General features: G+C 41.2%; 1 protein-coding gene across 3 annotated transcripts in view; it reads left to right on the top strand.

Moving 5' to 3' along the window:
- Positions 1-22,554, top strand: part of RAD51B (RAD51 paralog B) — a 747,597-nt gene that overhangs the window by 150,693 nt on the left and 574,350 nt on the right. The window contains exon 8 of one of the 3 annotated variants that reach the window (XM_075530654.1): positions 12,502-15,530. The exons of the other annotated variants lie outside the window; for them this stretch is intronic. Within the exon in view, the coding sequence (XP_075386769.1) occupies positions 12,502-12,648 (147 nt within the window). The 3' untranslated portion in view covers positions 12,649-15,530. Of the gene's footprint in view, positions 1-12,501; positions 15,531-22,554 lie in introns of those variants that run through there. 3 annotated transcript variants of the gene reach the window in all.

Here is a 22,554-nt window from a genome sequence, read left to right as displayed (position 1 = left end):
GGTAGTTTCAAACTGTTGACCTAGAAGTTAGCAGCCCAACGTGTAACCAGAGCACTACCTGGTCTTCCTAACGTTAGTTCTCTTTTTGAACCTATCCTGTCTGGTGCTACTGCAATCATCCTTTTAAAATAATATTTGTCTCTTCCTAGACATTGATCCTGTTTACTTTAATCTCACCAATATTGCCCTGCGCTTTTGTTGTTGAGTGCTGTCAAGTTGACTTTGACTCACAGTGAGCCTGAGTGCAGCCAGTCTTGTGGCATCCTCACAAGTGTGGCTGTGTTTGAGCTCATTGTTGCAGCTGCTGTATCATCCTGTGTCCTTCTCCATGGACTGGTTCCTCTTGAGAACATGTTCCGAGGACGTGACAAAGTCTTGCTGCCCTTTCTTTTAAGGAGGCTTGTGGCTGTACTTCTTCCAAGCTCGTTCAGAGTTGCTTGTTCTTCTGGCCCCCATGGTATTCTCAATAGTCTTTGCCAGCACCATATGATGTGATTGACTATATTAGGGCTCGGGTCAGGCACACTTTAGTGCTCAAGATGGCAACTTTGCTTTTGGTCACTTGCAAGAGGTCTGTTCAAACAGATTTGCCCAACTCAGTACAGTGTTTTTTTTACTTGACTGCTTCTTCTTCGGGCATTTTTCATAGATTCAAGGAAAATGAAACACTTGACAGCTTTACTATTTTGTGTGTTAATCATGATGCTGTTTACTGGACCAGTTGTTAGATTATTATTTTTGTTTTCATGTTTAGATGTCAGGCATACTGACAGATAATACTCTCTGACTCTGCTTTTCCACAGCACGTTTGAACTGTTCTGTTCTTTCTATGTCCATTTTTTGAAGTTCTTTTTAAATTAAAAAATTTGGGGTGTGTGTGTTTGCTGTTTTTTAAAATGGGTACTAGTGTAATAGAAACACTATTTTTCTGTTTCTTTGGTTGGAAGTTTGTTCACTTATGAATACATAAAAGATGAATATCAAGTTCAAATTGCTGGCTGTATAAGTCACATAAATTATCAGGCAGAAAAGGTACAATATAGAAGATCATATAAAATAAATCTGACTGAAGAGTTTGCCTTCTTTAAAGATTTACTGCTTTGCCTTCCAAATTGATGGTTTTAATTTTTAAACAGGAATATGTCTGGACATCCCCTTACAGTATGGTCGCGGGGAGGAGACGAGCCAGTCAAGGTGAGATGTAGCAACAATGAAACATACAACTTTCCTCTAGTTCCTAAATGTTTCCTCCCTTCCCCACTATCATGATCCGAATTCTACCTTGCAAGTCCGGCTAGACCAGAGGATGTACAGTGGTACAGATAGGAACAGGAAACACAGGGAATCCAGGACGGATGATCCCTTCAGGACCAGTGGAGAGAGTGGAGATACTGGGAGAGTGGAGGGAAAGTGGGTTGGAAAGCGGGGAAACAATTATAAGGTTCTATGTATAACCTACTCCCTGGGGGATGGACAACAGAAAAGTGGGTGAAGGAGACATCAGATAGTGCAAGATATGACAAGATAAGAATTTATAAATTATCAAGGGTTCATGAGGGAGGGGAAAAAATGAGGAGCTGATGCCAGGGGCTTAGGTGGAGAGCAAATGTTTTGAGAATGATGAGAGCAATGAATGTACAAATGTGCTTTCCACAATTGATGTTTGTATGGATTGTGATAAGAGTTGTATGAGACCCTAATAAAACGATTTAAAAAAAAGAGGAATATGTCTGGGGTTCATATGGCTGTAAGTTAAAATTTCTTTCACTTCTGTCACTGTAGTACTCCTAAAATATTGGGGGGGGGGAAATAAAAGTTTTTAATAGGTAAAGTAAAAATTAAGTTGAAACTACCTTATTTCAATATTTGTATAGTGAAAACAATGAAGACAGTGTGGAATTGGTATTGAGAGAAATCAATAATGAAATAGAACAGAGGACCCAGAACAGAACCATATATATGCTCAGTAATACATGGATAGCTTGAGTTTTGACAAAGTACGAAGGCAATTCAGTAGAGACAGAAACGTCTTCCCAAAAATATGACGTGACAACATTTGGCTATCCATATGAAAGGAAGAAAAAAGGATTTATATTTCCCACCATATAAAGAATCAATTCAAAATGGATCATATACTTAAATGTAAAACCAAAAACAATATTCATTTCTTAAACCAAATTATTACTAAAGAGGGCATGGATTCACAGGAAGCCAGCTAGTACCACTACCACGACCACCACGACCACCACGACCACCACTACCACGACGACCACCACCACCACCTCCACCACCACTACCACCACCTCCACCACCATCACCACCACCACCACCACCTCCACCACCACCACCTCCACCACCACCACCACCACCACCACCACCACCACCACCACCACCACCACCACCACCACCACTACCACCACCACCACCACTACCACCACTACCACTACCACCACCACTACCACCACCACCACCACCACCACCACCACCACCACCACCACCACCACCACTACCACTACCACCACTACTACTATATTAGTTAAGTAACTGACTTTGAAAATAATTTGGGGAAAGAAATTCTTGTGTTCTATCATTAGTGAAGACTTATTAAGCAATCGAACAGTTAAAATAAGAGCTTAAGCCAAATAGAATTAGGAAATCTTACCCCCTCCCATATATTATGCCTCATTTATCCATTATGAAAATAATCTCAGATCTCAGTAGTTTTGGGGTTTTTTTTGGCCAACATCAGTCAGTGTAGGACAAAAGCCCTAATTTGATCTAAAGTATAGTGATGCCATTTGGGATAGCTGTACATTCACATTGAACAATGTGTAAAAGCTTCACAGATGTGTTAGCATTTCTCACTGTACACTGCCATCACATTACAAAACAATCCATAATGTGTTTAGGGGATAGCTTTAGTCTCTCTGGTTGCCGCCATTCCCAGTTTTGTAATAAGCGCTTCAGATCTGCCATTTGGTATTTACTATTGGGGGACGAGAGTGAGAGGGCTGGTGACTTGGATTTGCAATAACAATGGCAAGGCAAATGCACTGTGCTGATAACTCTTGATGGAAAGCCACCTTGACCTAGAAGAGTGAAAAAACCAAGCAGAACTATGTTTCCATCAGATATTTAGTTTGGTTTTTAGAGGTTATGGCACCTTATGAGTACCGTAATAATAACTTACCTATCTTTCTGAATTAATTCTGTAAAATATTGCTAGGTATTAGTTAATCAGCGTATTGTTGGTTTCAAGATAGCTTACTATCAAAGGTAAGACATTCCTTCATTTTATATTTAAAACCTTACACAATCCATTACCAAGCTATTTCTTCAACTTTGTGCCCTTGTTCGTTGGTAGGAATCGACAGTTTCTGTTAGGTTTCTGCTTCTTTGCCTTTTATTTGTCTCTTGTCCCTCTGGCCTCTTTCCTTACCTCTCCTCTCTTTTCCTACTTACTTAAGCCCTACAGTGCTTCAGATGCCATGTATCTTTCATCTAGACTTTGATAACATTCAAGGAATTTCCTGATTTCTCATTAGTGCTTAGAATTATCTGTGTCAGTGGACCCAAGGGTGGTGTGGGATAGGGGTGCATGGGATGGTCCACTGAAGTGCAGGAAGAAAACACTTGAACTTAGAATATTTTAGTCTCATGCAATTTAATTTATGTCTTTTTTGGGGGTTATGTTTTTTGTTTTTTTATTTAGTGCTTTATTGGAGGCTCTTAGATGTTATCACAATCCACACATTCATTCAGTGTGTCAAGCACATATGCTGCCATCATCATTTTCAAAGAATTCTCTTCCCACTTGAGCCCCTGATATCAGCTTCCCATTTTTTCTCTCTCCCTTTCCTACCCCTCCCTCTCTCACAAACCCTTGTTAAGTTATAGATTATTATTTTCATATCTTACGGCGTCCTCCTTCACCTCTCACCCATTTTTCCATTGTTCGTCTACCTAGGAGGGGGTTATAAGTTGAGGTGGGGTATGTTTTTTAAGGTACATGGACCCAACTATAACAAATAACATAACTAAAATATATTGTATATTGTATATTGAGGTAGAACATACTCAAACCATTTCGCTGATCGGGCACCCAGTAAAAAGTTGGGAGGCCGCTAGTCTGTGCTATTTGTCATCTATCTTGAATTGCCAAGTCTTGCTTTTCTCACTTGTAAAGTTAGGACTGAGAGGGAGCTAGAAAATTTCTGATATCCTTTTCAACTTAAATGAGCTTGTCAGCATCTATTTTGAAAAAAAAAAAAAGCAGGCATCCAAACAAGTTGCTAGTACAATGTACTCTCACGCACCATTCTCCTCGACTTAGCCACTGTGCACACTTTCTCAATATTCCCTTTTTTCTCTTCCCAGCACGGAGGTCTTGTTAGTTGCTGGTGTGTGCGGAGTTGAGCTTCTCTTTAAGGGTTTGAAGATTGTCACCTTTTGGAAGCAGGTCTCCAGGGTGGCCTCTCGTGGCAGTGCTGGCTGAATGTAAAGCGCCCACCTTTTGGCTAATGATTGAGCGCTTCACTGTTGGTGCCACCTAGGAACGCTTACAAGCAAATATTGCAAAAACAAAGCCCATGGAGCCAATTTTGACTCATAGCTACCCTGCAGGACAGGGTAGAATGGCTGGAAGATTTCTGAGCCAATGCCCATCTTTCTGCCGTGGAGCGGCTGATGAGTTAGAAAGGCTGGCTTCTCTGTTAACAGTGGCATGGTAATCACGGCACCCCTCTTTCCCCTGACTAATGTGCTCTGAGGTTGCAGAAATTGCGTCCTTTCGCTCTAAATACTTGACCATGTCTGGGTTTTGTTTTTTTTTTGACCATGTCTGGTTTTTGTTGAAACCTTTTTGATGTGTATTAGGTGGGGATTTACATTTCAGATAATTATCATTTTTGTATTCAAGAATTCAACAATTTAAACAAATTTGCAAATCTCCCACTGGCTTGCTCTGTTCCCCACGCTCCTTTTGTGCTCCTCTCCCTCTAGCAGATTATTGTCTGCCTGTCTTCACCTGAGCTAGCACCTGTCTGCTCTCTAGCCTATTGCTTCCCCTTCGCACTCTTTCCCTTCCACCGGGAAGCATCAAAGTCTATTTTGGGTATGAACAACTGCGATCCTGTTTTTTTCTGATAACAATAGTCTCACACAAGATTTGCCCTTTGGTGACTGAGAAAGTTCACTCAGCATCATGTCTGCCAGATGTGTCCAAGTCATGAAGAATTTACAGTTTCAGCTACCATGTGTTTCTAAAGAACGGAACCCATCAGATTCAATGCTACAGAAATATCTAACATATGGTCCATCTTTTTTTGCATATTATCCCAAGATGACTATTGAAATACCACTTGACCTATTTTTCATATAGATTTCCAAAATAGCATTTCCACCTGACCTAGTATTTCATTAAATTAGCATAGGAGACCTTGAGACTATACCCTTCCCCCCAGAAATGTTTCTCAAGATGAAAATGTCTTCAGTAGTCAAGTCAAGGTCTTCAATTATCCTTCTCAGCTGTATTTATCAAATTAACAAAGCTGTAAGGAAGTGACTCATCAAAAATCATAGCGGCAAGAAGAAGAAGAAAAAGGACATTTTCAGTTTTGAAGTAAGGAGCTGAAAAGATGTCTTGTAGCCCATCACTTGTTTGTCAAGGTCCATAGTGAGATTGGAGCCCCAGTTGCATAGTGTTATGAGTTGGACTTCTAACTGCAAGGTCAGCAGTTTGAAACTACCAGCCGCTCCTTGGGAGAGAGATGAGACTTCCTACGTTTGCAAACCCACAGGGCAGTTCTGTGCTGTGCTGTAGTGTCCGTATGAGTTAGAGTGGACTGCCTGACAGTGAGCTTTTGTGAGTGATAGTGAGAGTGAACTGGACATTTAGAATTGCTGGGGATTGGGAGTCTGAAGACTTTCATAAATTCTTAGAACGTCGTTTTTGTTTGTTTTGATGAGACGCATGTAACGTACAAGTTTTTTTCCACTCTGGCTTTCCTAACAGTTGTATTATCTCAGTTGGGTATTTATCAGTGAGGGCCTATTCTAACTCTATGCTTATCTGACGTTAGGGACTAACTCCTCCTTACTCAGCACATGCTTCAGTGAAGATGTTCTGAGGAGTAAAAGCTGACGTTCTCGATAGTGTGGTTTGTCTGTGTGTGTGTGTGTGTGTGCCTGTGAATAATAACTTGGCAATTGCGTCCTCAGCAAAATAACAGCCAGTGTGGTTCAGCCAAAGTTTAGCGGAATGAAATAACTGAAGTGGGAGGTGTGGTTTTTTGTTTTGTTTTTTTGTACGATGCCGAGTGATACCATCCGTGGTTCTTTCTTATTAAATCGCTCAGGTAGTAGGGAGCCTTTCATTGCCACAGTGGAGCGTAAGAACAAAACAAACAAAAAAGGCAAACAAACACAAGCCACCAACAACCAACAAATAAGAAATATCAGATAATCCACATGATCTACTTTCTTGCCAGACTATGAAGTAAAGAACTTGCCTTGTAACTCAAAATGTGTGCTTAGAGCAGAATCTGATTTTAGAGAATGAAAAACAATTTCTTTTCTATTTTTCCAGGATAAGGTTTAATAGGAAACTGGTGCCACCCATCCCCCACACCTCCACACATGACTTGGAATAGTTTAACTGTATGTTGATATTTTCATAAAATAGTTGGCCCTCCCCGCGCCCCTACCTTTTGGGGCTTGTTTCTGCTTCAGCAGGGAGAGGCCCAGTGATTCACTGAGCTGTGTGAATTAAAGGCATGATCAAGGAGCAGCCCATTGAAAATGATGGCCCCGCGGTATTACAAGTGCTTTGATCTTCTGTTTTGACACGTTGAGTTTATCTTTAATTATACGTGATGACATTTGATTACTATACACTAAGGATATTATAATGTGGGCTTTAAAATGCAGTCTGTAGTGTGTAATAACCTAAACACCCGCTTTTCTGTAGTTCTGAGTTGGCAGAAAGATGTTTTCGTTTGGTCTAAGTAAAAAAATGTTGGAGTTCAGAATGAGCAGACATTATTTAGCCGTCGGGGTAAGTGTGAGAGCTCTACAGTAAGGGTTATGAGTGTGCTCAATGGGACCCACTCTCTTATTTGAAACAGTTAACAAAATTATGTGTGGTTATTGTTCACTAATCTATCTTCTAAGTGATTGCTTGATGTCAGGCAAATGACAAGTTCTGTGCATCTTTGCAAAGTGGAAGATTTAGATGAGAGGCTATTCAAGTTTTCTTCCAGCTCCGAAATGTTGTGGTTCTATGTACCCTATGGTATCCATGGTGGACAGACGAGTCATATGGAACACAATAGAATTTCCTGGTATATTTTCCCAAAGGTTTCTTTAAAATATTGGGTGCTAATGATTTTTGACCTTGCATTTTCTATGGGAGAGGGCAGTGAGGAAGGGCAACCTCATTGTAGACCACAGTTGTAGAGAGAACTTTCGTTTGGCATTTCCTGCCTTATGCCTGTACCTCAGCCTTGAGGACATAACTGCCTGCTGTGCTTGTATGAGCATGCCTGCCCTGGGTTTTCCCCGTGTAGCCAGTTAGCTGCCCCACCTATGAAAGGTCCTAAGAGTTTGAACCTGATCCCAATTCTCTGGGGGAAATTACAACAGGATTCTTTTCAAGTGGGAGACAGGTATAGTGGTTTGGCTTTTAACACCATCTAATCCATTTTGTCAGTGTGCCTAATGGGACAATCGTGTAAAAACACAGCAAAACAGAAAAAAAAAAATCCTCCAAATCCAGCGACCATTTGTAGAATGTCATTCGGGAGCATATTATTTCACGGATTTTCATCCTGAGTTCTCATTTTATGGCCAGTTTTCTTTGTCAAACATTGTGTTGTGCTTTAGGTGAAAGTTTACATAGCAAATTGGTTTTCCAAACAATAGTTCTTCGGTGACACTATTCCACGAGCTTGGTTGCAACCCCTCCATGTATTAGCCTTCTGTCTATCGATTTCCTCCCAGGGTTCCCACTTCCAGAGTCCAAGTTTCTCACCCCTTCCTGTTTGTTTTTAAAGAGATGTTGCCCTTTTGGTGTAACGCTGACTGCTTTAAGGAGCTCATTTTCCTGGTGTTAATGATTTGTTTTCTAGTATCATCTACTGTTTGCCCAAAAGGTTGCTTCTGGGAGTGCCTCCAGTTTCAGATTAGAAGGTTGTCTTACTGTCTCTGGAGTTCCTCTAGTGTCAGACTAGTAAGTCTAGTCTTTAATTAAAAAAAACCTTTTTTTTGTTCTACTTTTGTTATTCACACTAACAGGACCTTTTATTATGGTCTTGTCAGAGGGGTTCTTAGTAGTAGCTAGAGGCACCATTTAGTTCTGGTTTTAGGTTAGAGAGACCCTAGTTCATGTGGGTGTGTAGTTCTTGGGATTAATTTCTCCTGTGAATCGTCATTTTTCTTTGCTTCAGGCCAGAAGTGACCAATAAATACTAATTAGATGGCTGCTTGCAAGCTTTTAAGACTCTAAGGGCAGCTTACCTGACTAGGGTTGTAGAACATGATCGTTATGACCTGAGCACTGTTTGTTATTCATGACTTTGGCCCTTCGCCTTCATGTCCAGTGGTTCAATTCTGCTATCGAAGTCATTTCTGGTTCCTACTTGCTGTATTGTATGATCATATGTGTAGCATATGATGGAATACCAATCAAAATGTTTTGACCCATTGATGCTGCACTGGCAGCACTTACTTGTCTGTGCCAAGAAATTGGGAAGACAGCTACTTGACCAACTGACTGGAAGAGATCCATATTTGTACCCATTCCAAAGAAAGGGGACCCAACAGAATGCTGAAATTATAGAACAATGCCAACAATTGCACATACCAGTACAGAATTTTGCGTAAGATCATCCAACAACAGTTGCAGCAGTGCATTGATAGAGGGCTGCCAGAAGTTCCAGGCCGGATTCAGAAGAGCATATGGAACAAGGAATATTGCTCATGTCAGATGGATCTTGGCTGAAAACAAAATACCAGAAAGATGTTTGTGGTTTATTGAGTTTGCCAAGATATTTGACTGTGGTGGATCATAACAAACTATGGATAACCTTGAGAAGAATGGGAATTCCAGAGCACTTCATTGCGCACATGTGGAACTTTTATATGGATCAAGAGGCAGTTGTGCCGACAGAACAAGGGAATCTTACATAGGTTTAAATTGGGAAAGTTGTAAGACAGGATTCTATCCTCTCACTGTACTTTTCAATCTATATACTGAGCAAATCATCAGGGAAGCTAGCTTATATGAAGAAGAATGTGGCATCTGGATGGGAGGAAAGCTTATTAACAACCTGAGTTATGCAGAGGACACACTCTTTCTTGCTGAAAGTGAGGGGTACGTGAAGAATTCGCTGATGCAGATCCAAGATTGCAGCCTTCAGCATGGACTACAGCTCGATGTCAAGAAGACCCACATTCTCACCACTGGCCCAGCAGGCGCCACCATGATGGGTGGACACAAGTTTGAAGTTGTCAAGACTTTGTCTTGCTTGGATCTATGAACAATGCGTAAGGAAACAGCAATCAAGAGATCAAAAGATGCATTGCATTAGGTAAACTTGCTGCAAAAGACCTCTTTAGAGTATTGAAAAGCAAGGATGTAAGGTGTGTGTGTGTGTGTTAGTCTGGGTACTTTAGAGAAACAAATCCACTGAAACTCATGTATAAGAGAGGGTTTTATATAAAGGTTAAGTGCACATCAAGAAAACATCCCAATCCAGTGCTGCCCAAGCCCACAAGTCCAACATTAACCCATATGTCCAACACCAATCCACAAAGTCCTCCTCCATTTCACAAAACACAGGCAAGGATGCTGACTGCCAGGGGAAGGCCGAGTCAGTGAATGTGTAAACAACTCAGCACTGGCAGGAGTCTCCACACGGCTGCTCCAGCACCCAGGGTTGCATCGGTCTAGGTCCATGTGGCTTCTCCTTAGGGATGTCTTGCAGGAAATGAGCTTTGCCAGCTAAAGCAGGGAACTGACTAAGGCAGCTGCACCCTGGTCCAACCATCAGAAAGGAAGAAACCCGAGAACTCTAAGGTGAGGCTCACTGAACCATTTATTCATCTGCCCTTCAATCAACCTCACATATTTATCAGCCAGGTTGACACAATAAACTGATTACCTCAGTGTGCTTAACCCAAGCCATGGTGTGTTCAGTTGCCTCATTTGCATGTGAAAGTTGAAGACAGAAGAATTGGTGCATTTGAATTGTGGTGCTAGTGGAGAATATTGACAGTACTATGGACTTTCAAAAGGACAAACCGACCTGTCTTAGAAGAACTACCGCCAGAGTGCTCTTTAGAGGCAAAGGTGGCAAGACTTCGTCTTACCTACTTTGGACATAATGCCAGGAGAGATCAGTCCCTGCAGAAAGACATCAGGTTAGGTAAAGTCGAGGGGCAGTGGAGGACAGGAAGGTCCTCAAGGAGCTGGATTCGCATAGTGGCCACAACAATGGGCGCAGGCACAGGAATAATTGTGAGGATGGCGCCGCACGGGACAGTGTTTCCTTCTGTTGTGCTTAAAGTCTCTATGGGTTGGAACCAACTTGTTGGCACCTAATAATGACAACAACAACATGTGCAGCATTTACAGATATTTCTGAAGAAATATCCACCACTTGTGTCCCATTCAGTGTCTTCCTTTGCCTTGATCATACTGTGCTAACTTCTCCATGTTGTATATTGACTTTCTCTTTATCAGAATGAACTCTTATCTACTAGCTAGTTTGTGATTCTGCCTTCGTCCTCGTAGACGCCCTGGTAACCAGCAAAGCATGTGTAAACATCTTCTTGGCTTCATATAATATTGATCTTCTGCAATATTTGTCCCTGTGTTTTTGACTTGTTTCTTTTCATTTTTCTTAACCTTTATGTCTGGTTTGAACATCATATTCTGAAAGGATTGTTTTTATTTATTTTTAAAAATAATTTTATTAGGGGTTCATACAACTCTCACTACAATTCATCCATCTATCCATCCATCCATCCATTTGTGTTTGACTTATTTCATTCCACATAATGTCCTACAGATTCATCTCTATTGTGAGGTATTTCACAGATTCATCATTATTCTTTATAGTATAGTATTTCTTTTTAAAAATCATTTTAGTGGGGCTCTTACAGATATAACAATCCATAAATCAATTATATCAAGCATGCTTGTACATATGCTGCCATCGTCATTTTCAAAACATTATCTTTCTTCTTGAGCCCTTATTGTCCACTCCTCTTTTCCCCTCCCTCCCTCACACTTCCACCCTTATGAATTCTTGACAAATTATATATATATATATATATATATATATATATATATATATATATATATTTATTCATACCTTACACTGTCCTTTTTTCCCTTCACCCATGTTTCCTTTATTTGTCCCAATTGGGGTGGGTTATATATCCATCATTGCTACTGGTTCTCTTTTCTCTCCATCTCCCCTCATGGTATTGCTATTCCCATTACTGTTTGTGAGAGTTTATCTATCCTGACTTCCATGTGATGAAAGTTCTTATCTGTACAGATGTGCATACTTCGGGCTTGCAGGATTTGTGGGGTAAAACTGGGGTCATGATAGCAGGGGGAAGGAAACATTAAAGAACCATAAGTATGTTGTGTGTTTCATCTGTGTGTTTGTATAGTATTTCATTCTGTATATGTCCCAGTTTTATCTGTCCATATGTTGACGGACACATGTTTTCACTCTTTGTTGTTGTGAATCATGCTGCTATGAACATGGTTGCACAGTTAAATGCCTTGCTAAAGAGAAGTTTTCTATTGTAATTAATCATTCTTAGTGACGCAGTCACAGGTTCATAGTAGAAACTCAATAAATATTTCTTAAATAAATTATAATTTCAGAAATAGTTTCTGAAAACATTCCAAACATATGGAAGACTTAAAATACTGACTTCATGTTGAAGTTATGAAGGTTCTTATTAAATGTCAGGGTTATCTTTTTAGAGCATATGAATTCATTTTCTTTATTTTCAATTCAATATAAGGTTCATTATTTTAAATATGATAGGTCTCATTCAATTATTGGATACAATTATTTTCTGCATAATAATAGTAGTACTTATTTATTTTTAAAATGAATCTGTGTTTATTAATGAATCAGAAAGGAGCCCTGGTGTTGTGGTGGGCTGTGAGTCGGGCTGCTCACAGTAGGATCAGCAATCTGAGCAATTTCTCTGGGAGAAAGAGATGATACATTTCGCTCCTGTGAAGATTTTACAGCCTCAGAAACCCACAGGAGCAGTTCTACTATGTCCCGTCGGGTTGCAGTGAGTCACTAATGCATCCTAATATCACAGAATTTTACCTATGCAGTAGTTAAAGGATTTTTGAGCTAAATACCTACAGGTATGTATAGTTTGTGTAGGTAGGAGACAGTGGAAAGCAAAACAAGAAATGTATGACCCTTTAACTGCATCTCAAGCTTTCTTTTTTTCTCCCAGGCGATTGCTGGGCGAATGGCATCGGCGTCTTTGTACAGGGCTGGAAAGTGGCGCTCTGATATGATCCATTTCCGTGAAGACATCGCAGAGCTGGCAGTAATGGAGAGGAAAACCAGTTCTGTCAGGAACTGCCAGAACCGTAGATGACTGTTGCTCCTGGTTTAGAGAGCCTGGGAAAGGCAGTTCAGAGTAGAGGTGGGCACTTAGCTGGCAAACTCATTGTGGATGATTTTCTTCTTCTTCTTGTGCCGTGTCTGCAGCTTGTTTCAACTCCCTTGAGACGGAACTTTAGGCAGAATGAGGAAAATAGGTTTGGAAAGGACAACCATAGAACCAGACGGTAGTGTCTGTTAGTTCTCTCTTGTGATTGTTTACAGCTGGTGAATCTGAAGTGCCTTCTTAGTGAAATTCCAGATGAAATAACTTAGCAGATAGTTAATAGAAGGAAAAAGCGATCATCTCTAGAAGGTAGTCTGAATTTATGGGGAAAACAATGTCATACTGGATAAATCAAATGTTTTTTTCCTTAGGAAGTTTATTAAGGTGTTGATTACATCATACAGGTGCCTGAATGTTGTGAAGGATTTTTATTGGGTCCATCACAATATCATATAGGCAAGATGGACAAGAAAACATGACACAGTCATGCAGTTCTGTTAACGTGTAGCTGGCTGGACAGCCACTGAAACAGTGCTGTCTAATGGATCTGTGTTAACCTGGAAGGAGCACTGTGGGTTACCACAACCATCTGTCTTCAGCTTCTTGTTACAGAACAAGTAAACAAAGAGTTAAAAGAAAATATAGCTGTCACATCGATCAAATGTGTAGATAGTACAGAACTGAGGGATGAGGGGTACTCTATTATGTGTGAGAGAGGAGTCAAAGGGATATAAATAGATGGGCTTTTATAACAAGATGAAATCTACTGGGGACAGTTTAGAATGTAATATGTGATATATTAGTGAATAGGAGAGAAAAGGCTTAAATATAGAGGTGGAGGCAGGAAGGGGCAGATAAACATCTTTACGTTAACCAAAACCCCAATATGAGCCAGCTTTGTCAGGCTCATTTCCAAAAAGGTATTATGCTTTTAGAATGCATTAGTATAATCTAGAACAGACTGACACTAGTCTTGTTTTATTCTATAACCATCAGACTATTTTAAGAGTAATAAACTTCAAGCTCATCTGGAAGAAAATGGGTGAACTAGTGAGGGGATTTTTCATTTAAACTAGTGAAAGAAAGAAGGGATTTGGGGCCTAGGTGAGGTCATAACAGCTGTCCCCTGGAATTTGAAAGGCAGTCTTATGGAACGGAGATTGACAGGAGGCTGTGAGGGTCCAGAAATCAAAATCCAACCAATGATTAGAGGTTAAAAGGAAATACATTTGTGCACCACCTAAAGATGAGTTCTCTGATTCTTAGAGGAAGCCCCGTGCCCCGCTCCCCACATGAAATGGGCTGCATTGGGAATTACATAGCGAATTTTCTCGGTGTTGCAGATCTATCTTCTGGGCATGTGGTAATAGAATACATTTATCTATCAGTTGGTGTAACAAGCTGATTGCTCAGATGCAGTCTGCCTCTTTTTGATGGTGTGTTTCCTGTTTGTTTACAACAAATCTCACTCCCTGTCATTTGGCTAAGAAGCAGAGAACGTCTTTGACCATAAATTGATAAACAGGAATCATCTGTATATGTTATTATCCAAACAAACTTGTTGCTTTTGAAAGGCGCTTTATCCTTGTCTGTGCTCTTCTAAAGTATCTTCCTGGAATTCAAAGGACTTTCAACATGAGAGCTTAAAAGGGAAGATAATGTTGGTTCCAGGAAACATAATTTATATATTTGACACGTTTTTGTAAGCATCCAAAAAAGGGGGATCACTCTGTGACTGTAAGAAAATAGTGTTATGAAATGAAGACACTGCACAAGATGATCAGATCTTTGTTTTTTGGTTTTTTACTCATTTGCTTTTCTGCTCATATATTTATTTAAAAGCATTCTTTACCTATTTGGTAGCTGCAGGTATTTTTGTTAGGTGCTAGGATGTTGACACTCACTGCCATCGAGTCGATGCTGACTCTTAGCCCCCATGGGACAGAGTAGAACTGCCCCCTGTGGGTTTCTGAGACGTACATCTTTACAGGAGCAAAGAGGCTCGTCGTTCTACTTTGGAGTGTCTGGACTAGGCTTCGACCTGCTGACGTTGAGGTTAGCAGCCCCACGTGTAACCCGCTACGCCACCGGGATAATTTGCTACGATTGCTTTGGGCGTTTACCTAAAACTCTTTTAAACGACTCTGTCTGTTACTGGGAACTCAAAGGGCCCGGTTCTACCTGGTCCTGTTATGGTCTTTACGAGGAGTCCTTTCAGTCTGTTCTGATTCCCCCTAAAGAAGCATCATTCTTTATATTCTATTTCTATAATGCCAACTATAAATAAAAGTATAAAGAAACCCCGAACAATTCTTTATTCAATTCTCTACTATGTCGCGGTTAGGGGTTGGGCTGCTACCCGCAAGGTCAGCAGTTCGGACTCCCCAGGGGTTCTGTGGGAGAAAGACAGGGCTTTCTATGCCTGTTCAGAATGAGTCTGGGAAACTCACAGGGGCAGTTCTCCCTTGTCCTGGTAGGCTCACTATGAATCGGAATCGACTCGGTCACAGTGAGCTTGAATTTTGAATTAGCTGACTATGGTAGCTCTTGATATAAAAATCATACACACCCTTATAGCCAGCATTGACATTCAGGATGCTTTGAAAGTGGATTCTGATTACAGGGATCCACATATAGCCTCCTCCCTGAGGGATGGACAACAGAAAAGTGGGTAAAGGGTGACGTCGGACAGTATAAGATATGACAAAATAATAATTTAGAAAGTATCATGGGTTCATGAGGGAGAGGGAAAAATGAGGAGCTGATGCCAGGGGCTCAAGTAGAAAGCAAATGTTTTGAGACTGATGATGGCAACAAATGTACAAATGTGCTTGGCATAATGGATGAATGTATGGATGGTGATAAGAGTTGTATGAGCCCCCAATAAAATAATTTTTAAAAAGTGGATTCTGAGTTTGTACTTGCTTTTTCAGGACTCTCCAGCAAGTATCAGAATTATCTATATTTTCTTCTCATTTTTAGAACATTGTTCATTTCCATCTTCTTTGAGGTGAAAGATAAAATATTGTGTAAAACCACATTAACTACTCTCTTGGGAGGGCAGAAAAACATTCTTGTTCTCCTGGCTGAACGTTTTCAGCGAGTTTTAATTTCCATGTGCGTTATCATTAGACAAGAATGATTTTGAAAAAGAAAGCTTTTGAACTATTAAGCCAACAGAAGGACAGCTGCAGGGTAAGTTAACAGCTAAACATATTCACTGTAGGCAGCCAGGCTTATCTTTCAAAAGCATATAAGATGGTTACTGTCTGTCTTTCAGGTTAAAAGTGTACCCTATTAAATATTAGCTTACAAATCATTATCACACCCAGGTGGGGTAGACTGGGTAAGATCTAGTTTATAACTAGATGTTTAAGATGAGAGTCACTTCTCTCTTGTGTGATGGTAGCCAGATAAGTTTTGAGGCAAGGAGGGGGTCCTCAGCCTTGGTCGATTTTCAAGTCTTCTCCACGGATGTCTAAGACTGGCTGTTGCAATGTTACCTTTCTCTGAAGTGCTCCAGGGTTCTTTGGGGGCATGTTAACCCCTGCTTATCCATATTCCCATTCCCAACTCATGGTTTTCACTGGCATTGACCTTAAAATTGCAAAGAAAAGAACACACAAAAGAAGTAGCAACAACCCAGTCCTCTACCAGAACCAACTAGTTACAAGCTTGGTCTTTGGACTGCAAGACAAACTCACTAAAGTAATTTATTCCACCTGTTAAAAACTAGGCTCATTTCCCTCGCCTGCCCACTCCCCTTTCTCTCTTGAACCCTTGATAATTTATAAATTATTATTATTTTGTCATTTCTTACACTGTCGAACATCTCCCTTCACCTACTTTTCTGTTGTCCATCCCCCAGAGGGGAGGTTATATGTAGATCCTTATCATCCGTTCCCCTTTTCCACCCCACCTTCCCTCCACCCTCTGGTATCGCCACTCTCACCATGGTCCTGAAGGAATCATCTGCCCTGGATTCCCTGTGTTTCCATTTCCTATCTGTACCAGTGTACATTCTCTGGTCTAACTAGATTTTTAAAGTAGAATTGGGATCATGAAAGTGAAAGGGAGGAAGCATTTAAAAATTAGAAGACAGTTGTATGTTTCATTGTTGCTATACTGATGAGGACAATGAATATACAAATGTGCTTGACACAATTGATGTATGTATAGATTATGATAACAGCTGTATGAGCCCCCAGCAAAATTATTTTTAAAAAGCCAACAAAATTAGGCTCATCATCTTTCCTCACAAATTTGTTCTTGCTCCCTTCATCTTAAATTAGAATTATAGATGTCAATTTCCCCTCTCCTCTTTTTATACTCCGAATATAATTGGTGGCCCAAATCCTGCTGATTATCTTTTCTTAGCTCTTATCTGCCTCCTTGGCATCACCAGTTCAATGTATTGAATCAAGGCAACTTGTTGTTAGGTGCCATTGAGTCATCTAATTACAACAGAATGAAACAGTGCCTGGTCCCACACGATTCTATTTCAGGCAAAAGATGAATGTAGATTGAACAGAATGGTTAGTGATAGTGGAGGGGTGAAACCCGATTGTATCCTGGGTATTTTGAAGTGGCAAAAGGAATTGAATTAATGAAATTAATTTATTGGATGAAGCTTACTGGGGTGGAGGATTAATGAATAAGTAGTATGAATCTGAAAGTCTAAATGGACTCCCCGGATATTAGCTGGGACAGGCTTTATATTTACAAAATGTGGAATCAAAGAAACTTATCTATCTATCTATTTATTTATGGAATAAACAATGTATCATTAAATTGCTGCCTGGACTTTATTGATGAAGGAAGTCAGATGTGCTTTCAGCATTCCATTCATCAGTGAGGGTAGAGAACTCTTAGGGACCCTAAAAACTTAATTTTTGGCACTATTTTGTCAGCTCTCTAACTCCATTTTGATTTTATTTAACAGAAGATAAAACCAGTATGATTTCTAATGAATACATGTAAGGCATAAGAGAGACAGTTTTGTTTTTTTTTTGGCTGGGTACAGTGTACTTTAATGATGGTACGTGACAGTGTTATGCTTTTTAAGCCCTCTCTTTCTTCAAGGGGTCTGGATGGAAACTCGAGATGATGGGATATTCTCATTATGTTGGGGGAATCAGGGTAAGGCAAAGACTCACAGCAGCGGAGGGCCTCTCTTCCTCTAGTGCTGTTGCTGGGGCTGGTGGTCTTGGGGGGCTCTTACTTCTTGGAGGCCACGTGGATCATGAGATCCACCACCCTGTTGCTGTAGCCAAATTCATTGTCATACCAGAAAATGAGCTTGACAAAGTGGTTGTTGAGGGCAATGCCATTCCCAGCATCGAGGCTGGAAGAGTAGGTGTCACTATTGAAGTCACACGAGACAACCTGTTCTTCAGTGTAACTCAGGATGTCCTTAAGAGGACCAGCTGACACTTGCTTCTCCACCTTCTTGATGTCATCGTACTTGGCAGCTTTCTCCAGATGGCAGGTGAGAGCCATGACCGACATATTGGGAGTGGTTTGCACGGAAGGCCATGCCAGTGAGTGTCCCATTCAGCTGTGGGAGAACCTTGCCCACAGCCTTGGCAGTGCCAGTATATGTGGGAATGATGTTCTGGGCAGCTCCACAGCCGTCATGCCAAAGTTTCCCAGAGGGGCTGTGCATGGTCTTCTGGGTAGCAATGATGACTTGGACTGTGGTCAGAGTCTCCCTGTGATGAAAAAATTGTCATGGATGACCTTGTCCCAGAGAGGTCAAGCAGTGGGTGGTGAAGGAGGCATTGCTGACAATCAAGGGAGTTGTCGTACTTCTCGTTCACACCCACCCATAACATGGGGACCTTGGCACAAGGGACAGAGATGATCACCCTTCGGACAGCACCCTTCTGGTGAGCCCCAGCCTCCTCTATGCTTGTGAAGACACCAGTGGACTGTACAACATACTCAGCACCAGCCTTACCCCACATGATGTTGGCATGATCTCGCTCCTACAAGATGGAGATGGACTTCCCATTGATGATAAGCTTCCCGGTCCCAGCTTTGATGGTGCCATTGGATTTTCCATGGGTGGAATCATACTGGAACATGTACACCATGTAGTTCAGGTCCCTGAAGGGGTCCTTGATGACAGCAATGCATTTTGCCAGAGTTGAAAGCAGCCCTGGTGACCAGGTTGCCAATTCGGCCAAATCTGTTTACTCCGACCTTCACCATCATGTCTCTGGGATGCAGCTGGGAATAGGAATTCCAGTTCCTGTCACACAAGGAGGCGCAGAGAGCCTAAAATCCGTTCTTTCTTTTTTGTTCTAATTAATTACATTATGTAGCAACTGCGATAAAGAAGGTTGTTGGTAGAACAGCTTTAGAAGAGAAGTGTGTGTTGTGAGATGCTGTCCAGGTGATTTTGACTCAAAGCAACCCTAAGCAGGACAGAACGAAATACTTCCTGGTCCTTCGCCGTCTCACAATTGTTGTTATGTTTAAGTTCGTTGTTGCAGCTGCTGTCTCGATCCATCACGGTGAGTCTATGAATTAAAAAAAAAACATTTTATTGGGCACTCTTACAGATTTTATAACATTCCATACACCAATTGTTTCCTGAATATTTATACATATGATGCCATCATCATTTCCAAAACATTTTTTTCTACTTGAGCCCTTGGTATAAGCTCCTCTTTTTTTTTTTTTTTGGTATAAAATTATTATTTTTTTTTCATGTATAAATGTTTTTGTTTTTTTTAACAATTTATTAGGGGCTCATACAATTCTTATCACAGTTCATACATATACATACATCAATTGTATAAAGCACATCTGTACAGTCCCTGCCCTAATCATTTTTTTCTCCTCTTTTCTTTTTTTACATTTTATTAGGGACCCATACAACTCTTATCACCATCCATACATATACATACATCAATTGTATAAAGCACATCCATACATTCCCTGCCCCAATCATTCTCAAAGCATTTGCTCTCCACTTAAGCCCCTTGCATCAGGTCCTCTTTTTTTCCCCCCCTCCCTCCCCTTTCCCCCCTCCCTCATGTGCCCTTGGTAATTTATACCTCGTTATTTTGTCATATCTTGCCCTATCCGGAGTCTCCCTTCCCCCCTTCTTTGCTGTCCCTCTCCCAGGGAAGAGGTCACATGTGGATCCTTGTAATCAGTTCCCCCCTTCCAACCCACTCACCCTCCACTCTCCCAGCATTGTTCCTCACACCCTTGGTCCTGAAGGTATCATCCACCCTGGATTCCCTGTACCTCCAGCCCTCATATGTACCAGTGTACAGCCTCTGCCCTATCCAGTCCTGCAAGGTAGAATTCGGATCATGGTAGTTGGGGGGAGGAAGCATCCAGGATCTGGGGGAAAGCTGTGTTCTTCATTGGTACTACCTCGCACCCTAATTAACCCATAAGCTCCTCTTTTTCCCCCTCCTTCCCACCCATGTGAATCTTTGATCAATTATATATTGTTATTATTTTGTATCTTGTCTCCCTTCACCCACATTTCTGTTGTTCTTCCCCTTCGGGGGTGGCTGTGGTGTTGGCTATATATCCAACATTGTGATGGGTTCCCCCTTTCTCCCCTTCCCCCTCCCCAACCATCCCCCCACATGATATTGCTACCCCCACTACTGTTCCTGAGAGGTTTATCTGTCCTATATTCCATGTGTCGAGAGCTTTTATCTGTACCAATGTGTGTACTTGATTCTAGCCAGAATTGTAGTGTAGAACTAGGCCATGGCAGGTGGGGGAAGAACCATTCAGGAAGAGAGGAATGAGGTGTTTTGTTGGTGCTGTACTTCACTTTGGTTGAATCATCCCTTGCTTATAACCATTCTGTGTGTGTGGGGGGGGAAGGGGGGATATCCAATTGTCTACCGATCGGCATTGGGTCTCCACTCCAACCCTTCTCTTTCACATTAATATAATTGTTTTGGATCGTTTGATACCTGGTACCTGATTCCATTGACACCTCACAATCACCCAGGCTGGTGTACTTCTTCCATGTGGGCTTATTTGCTTCCCTGCTAGATGGCTACTTATTTAACTTCAGCCCTTTAAGACTCCAGATGCTATATCTTTTGATAGCCAGCACCATCTGCTCTGTTCACCACATTTGCCCATGCACCTATTGTCTTCAGTGATCATGTAGGGAAGATGAGCATCAAAGAGTGCCAGGTTATTAGAACAAAGTGTTCTTGTGTAAAGGGAGGCCTTGAATACAGGTCCAAAGCCCATCTGCTATTTTAATACTTAGCATATAAATATATGTACATTGGCCTCTATTCTTTTCATTATAAATGAAAATATTATAAATGAATATATTTATATGCATGCCTATAGCTGTACCTCTAAAAATAACTTTGCTTCTATTTATTTGCCCTATTTCCTTTCACCTTCCTCCTATCCCATTATCATGCTCACCCTTCACTTGGATCTCAGTACTTTCTCTTGGATACATTGCACTTGATTAAACTCCACTAGGAATTATACACACTCCTTGCCATCAATTTTAAATCTTTTGTTGTTCCCTTATCCCTGAATTTGGTGACTTCTCACTCCCTCTCCCCATCCGCTCCTTTCTCAGGTCTCCCCCAAAACCACCAATCCTGTTGTTTTTTCCTCAGTATTGTTTACCCTGCCTATTTTATATAGATGGTCATAGAGTGACTCTGCTAATGTTTTGCTGCCCTTCCACTTTAGCAAGTATGATGACCTTCCTCGGGACTGGTTTCTCCTTATAACATTGCCCACAGTGCATCTCCTCCATCATTGCTTCCAAGTCAGAAGCATTCTGACTATACCTCTTCCAAGACTGGTATGTTGATTCCGTGGTGCTTTGAATATTCTTTGCCAACACCCTAATTCAGAAAAGAAGTATCCCAAACTCCACGCTTACTGCCATTAAATTGATTCTGATTCATAGTGACTCTATAGGAGAGGAGAGAACTGCCCGTGCAGGTTTCCAAAACTGTTACGTAGTAGAAAGCCTCCTCTTTCTCCTGCCAGCACGTGGTGGTTTTACACATCTGAGCTTGCCGTTAGAGGTCCAATTCATAATGACTGTGCTACCAAGGCCCCTCGAAGAGAAGTATTTTGTCTTGTCAATTTTGAAACGTCTTTTCGATATCCAAGTACAGATGGTGAGAGGGTAAATCTGATGGTAATGTTCCAAATAAAAAACAACCACACACACACACACACACACACCCTGTTAACCCTTAAAAGCAATAACAATAAAAAACCAAACTGTTAACACGGAGTCATGTCAGTTTCTACCCTGGTAACCCTATGTATTGCCTAGTAGAATTTCTCGACAGGGTTTTCGTGATTGCGTTCTTTGTGGTAGCAGATCGCAAGGGCTTTTCCCACCAAACTCCTGGATGACTTTAAGCCAACAGTCTTTAGGACTAGCCTGTAGTTGAGCACAGACCATTTGCACTAACCAGGGGCACTCACAGGTCTTATGAGTCAGAATTAGCTTGATGGCAGTGCATTTGTTTTTTGGTTGTATGGGGTGTTTTGTGCATGTTATTATCTCCGCAGGTCTGTCTAAATAAGATAGGCTGGATGAACTATCTGGATGAGAAAACAATGGGACCGACAGTTCTGGGGGATATGGGATGGGAGGAGGGAAAGGAAGTGGTGTTAACAAACTCAGGGACAAGGGAACGAGTGTTCCAAATTGGTGGTAAGGAGGGTGTGGGAGGCCTGGTAGGGCATGATCAAGGGTAATGTAACAAAGAGGAATTGCTGAAACTCTGGTGGGGACTGAGCATGATAGTGGGACAGGAGGAAAGTCAAGGGAAATAGAGGAAAGAGCTGGGAGCCAAAGGGCATTCATAGAGGTCTAGATAAAGACATGTGCATATGCAAATATATTTATATCTG

Source organism: Tenrec ecaudatus, chromosome 14 (genome assembly GCF_050624435.1).
Source record: "Tenrec ecaudatus isolate mTenEca1 chromosome 14, mTenEca1.hap1, whole genome shotgun sequence".
NCBI lineage: Eukaryota > Metazoa > Chordata > Mammalia > Afrosoricida > Tenrecidae > Tenrec > Tenrec ecaudatus.
The sequence above is the reverse complement of the archived record's forward strand: the minus strand, read 5'-3'. Positions and strand labels throughout refer to the sequence as shown.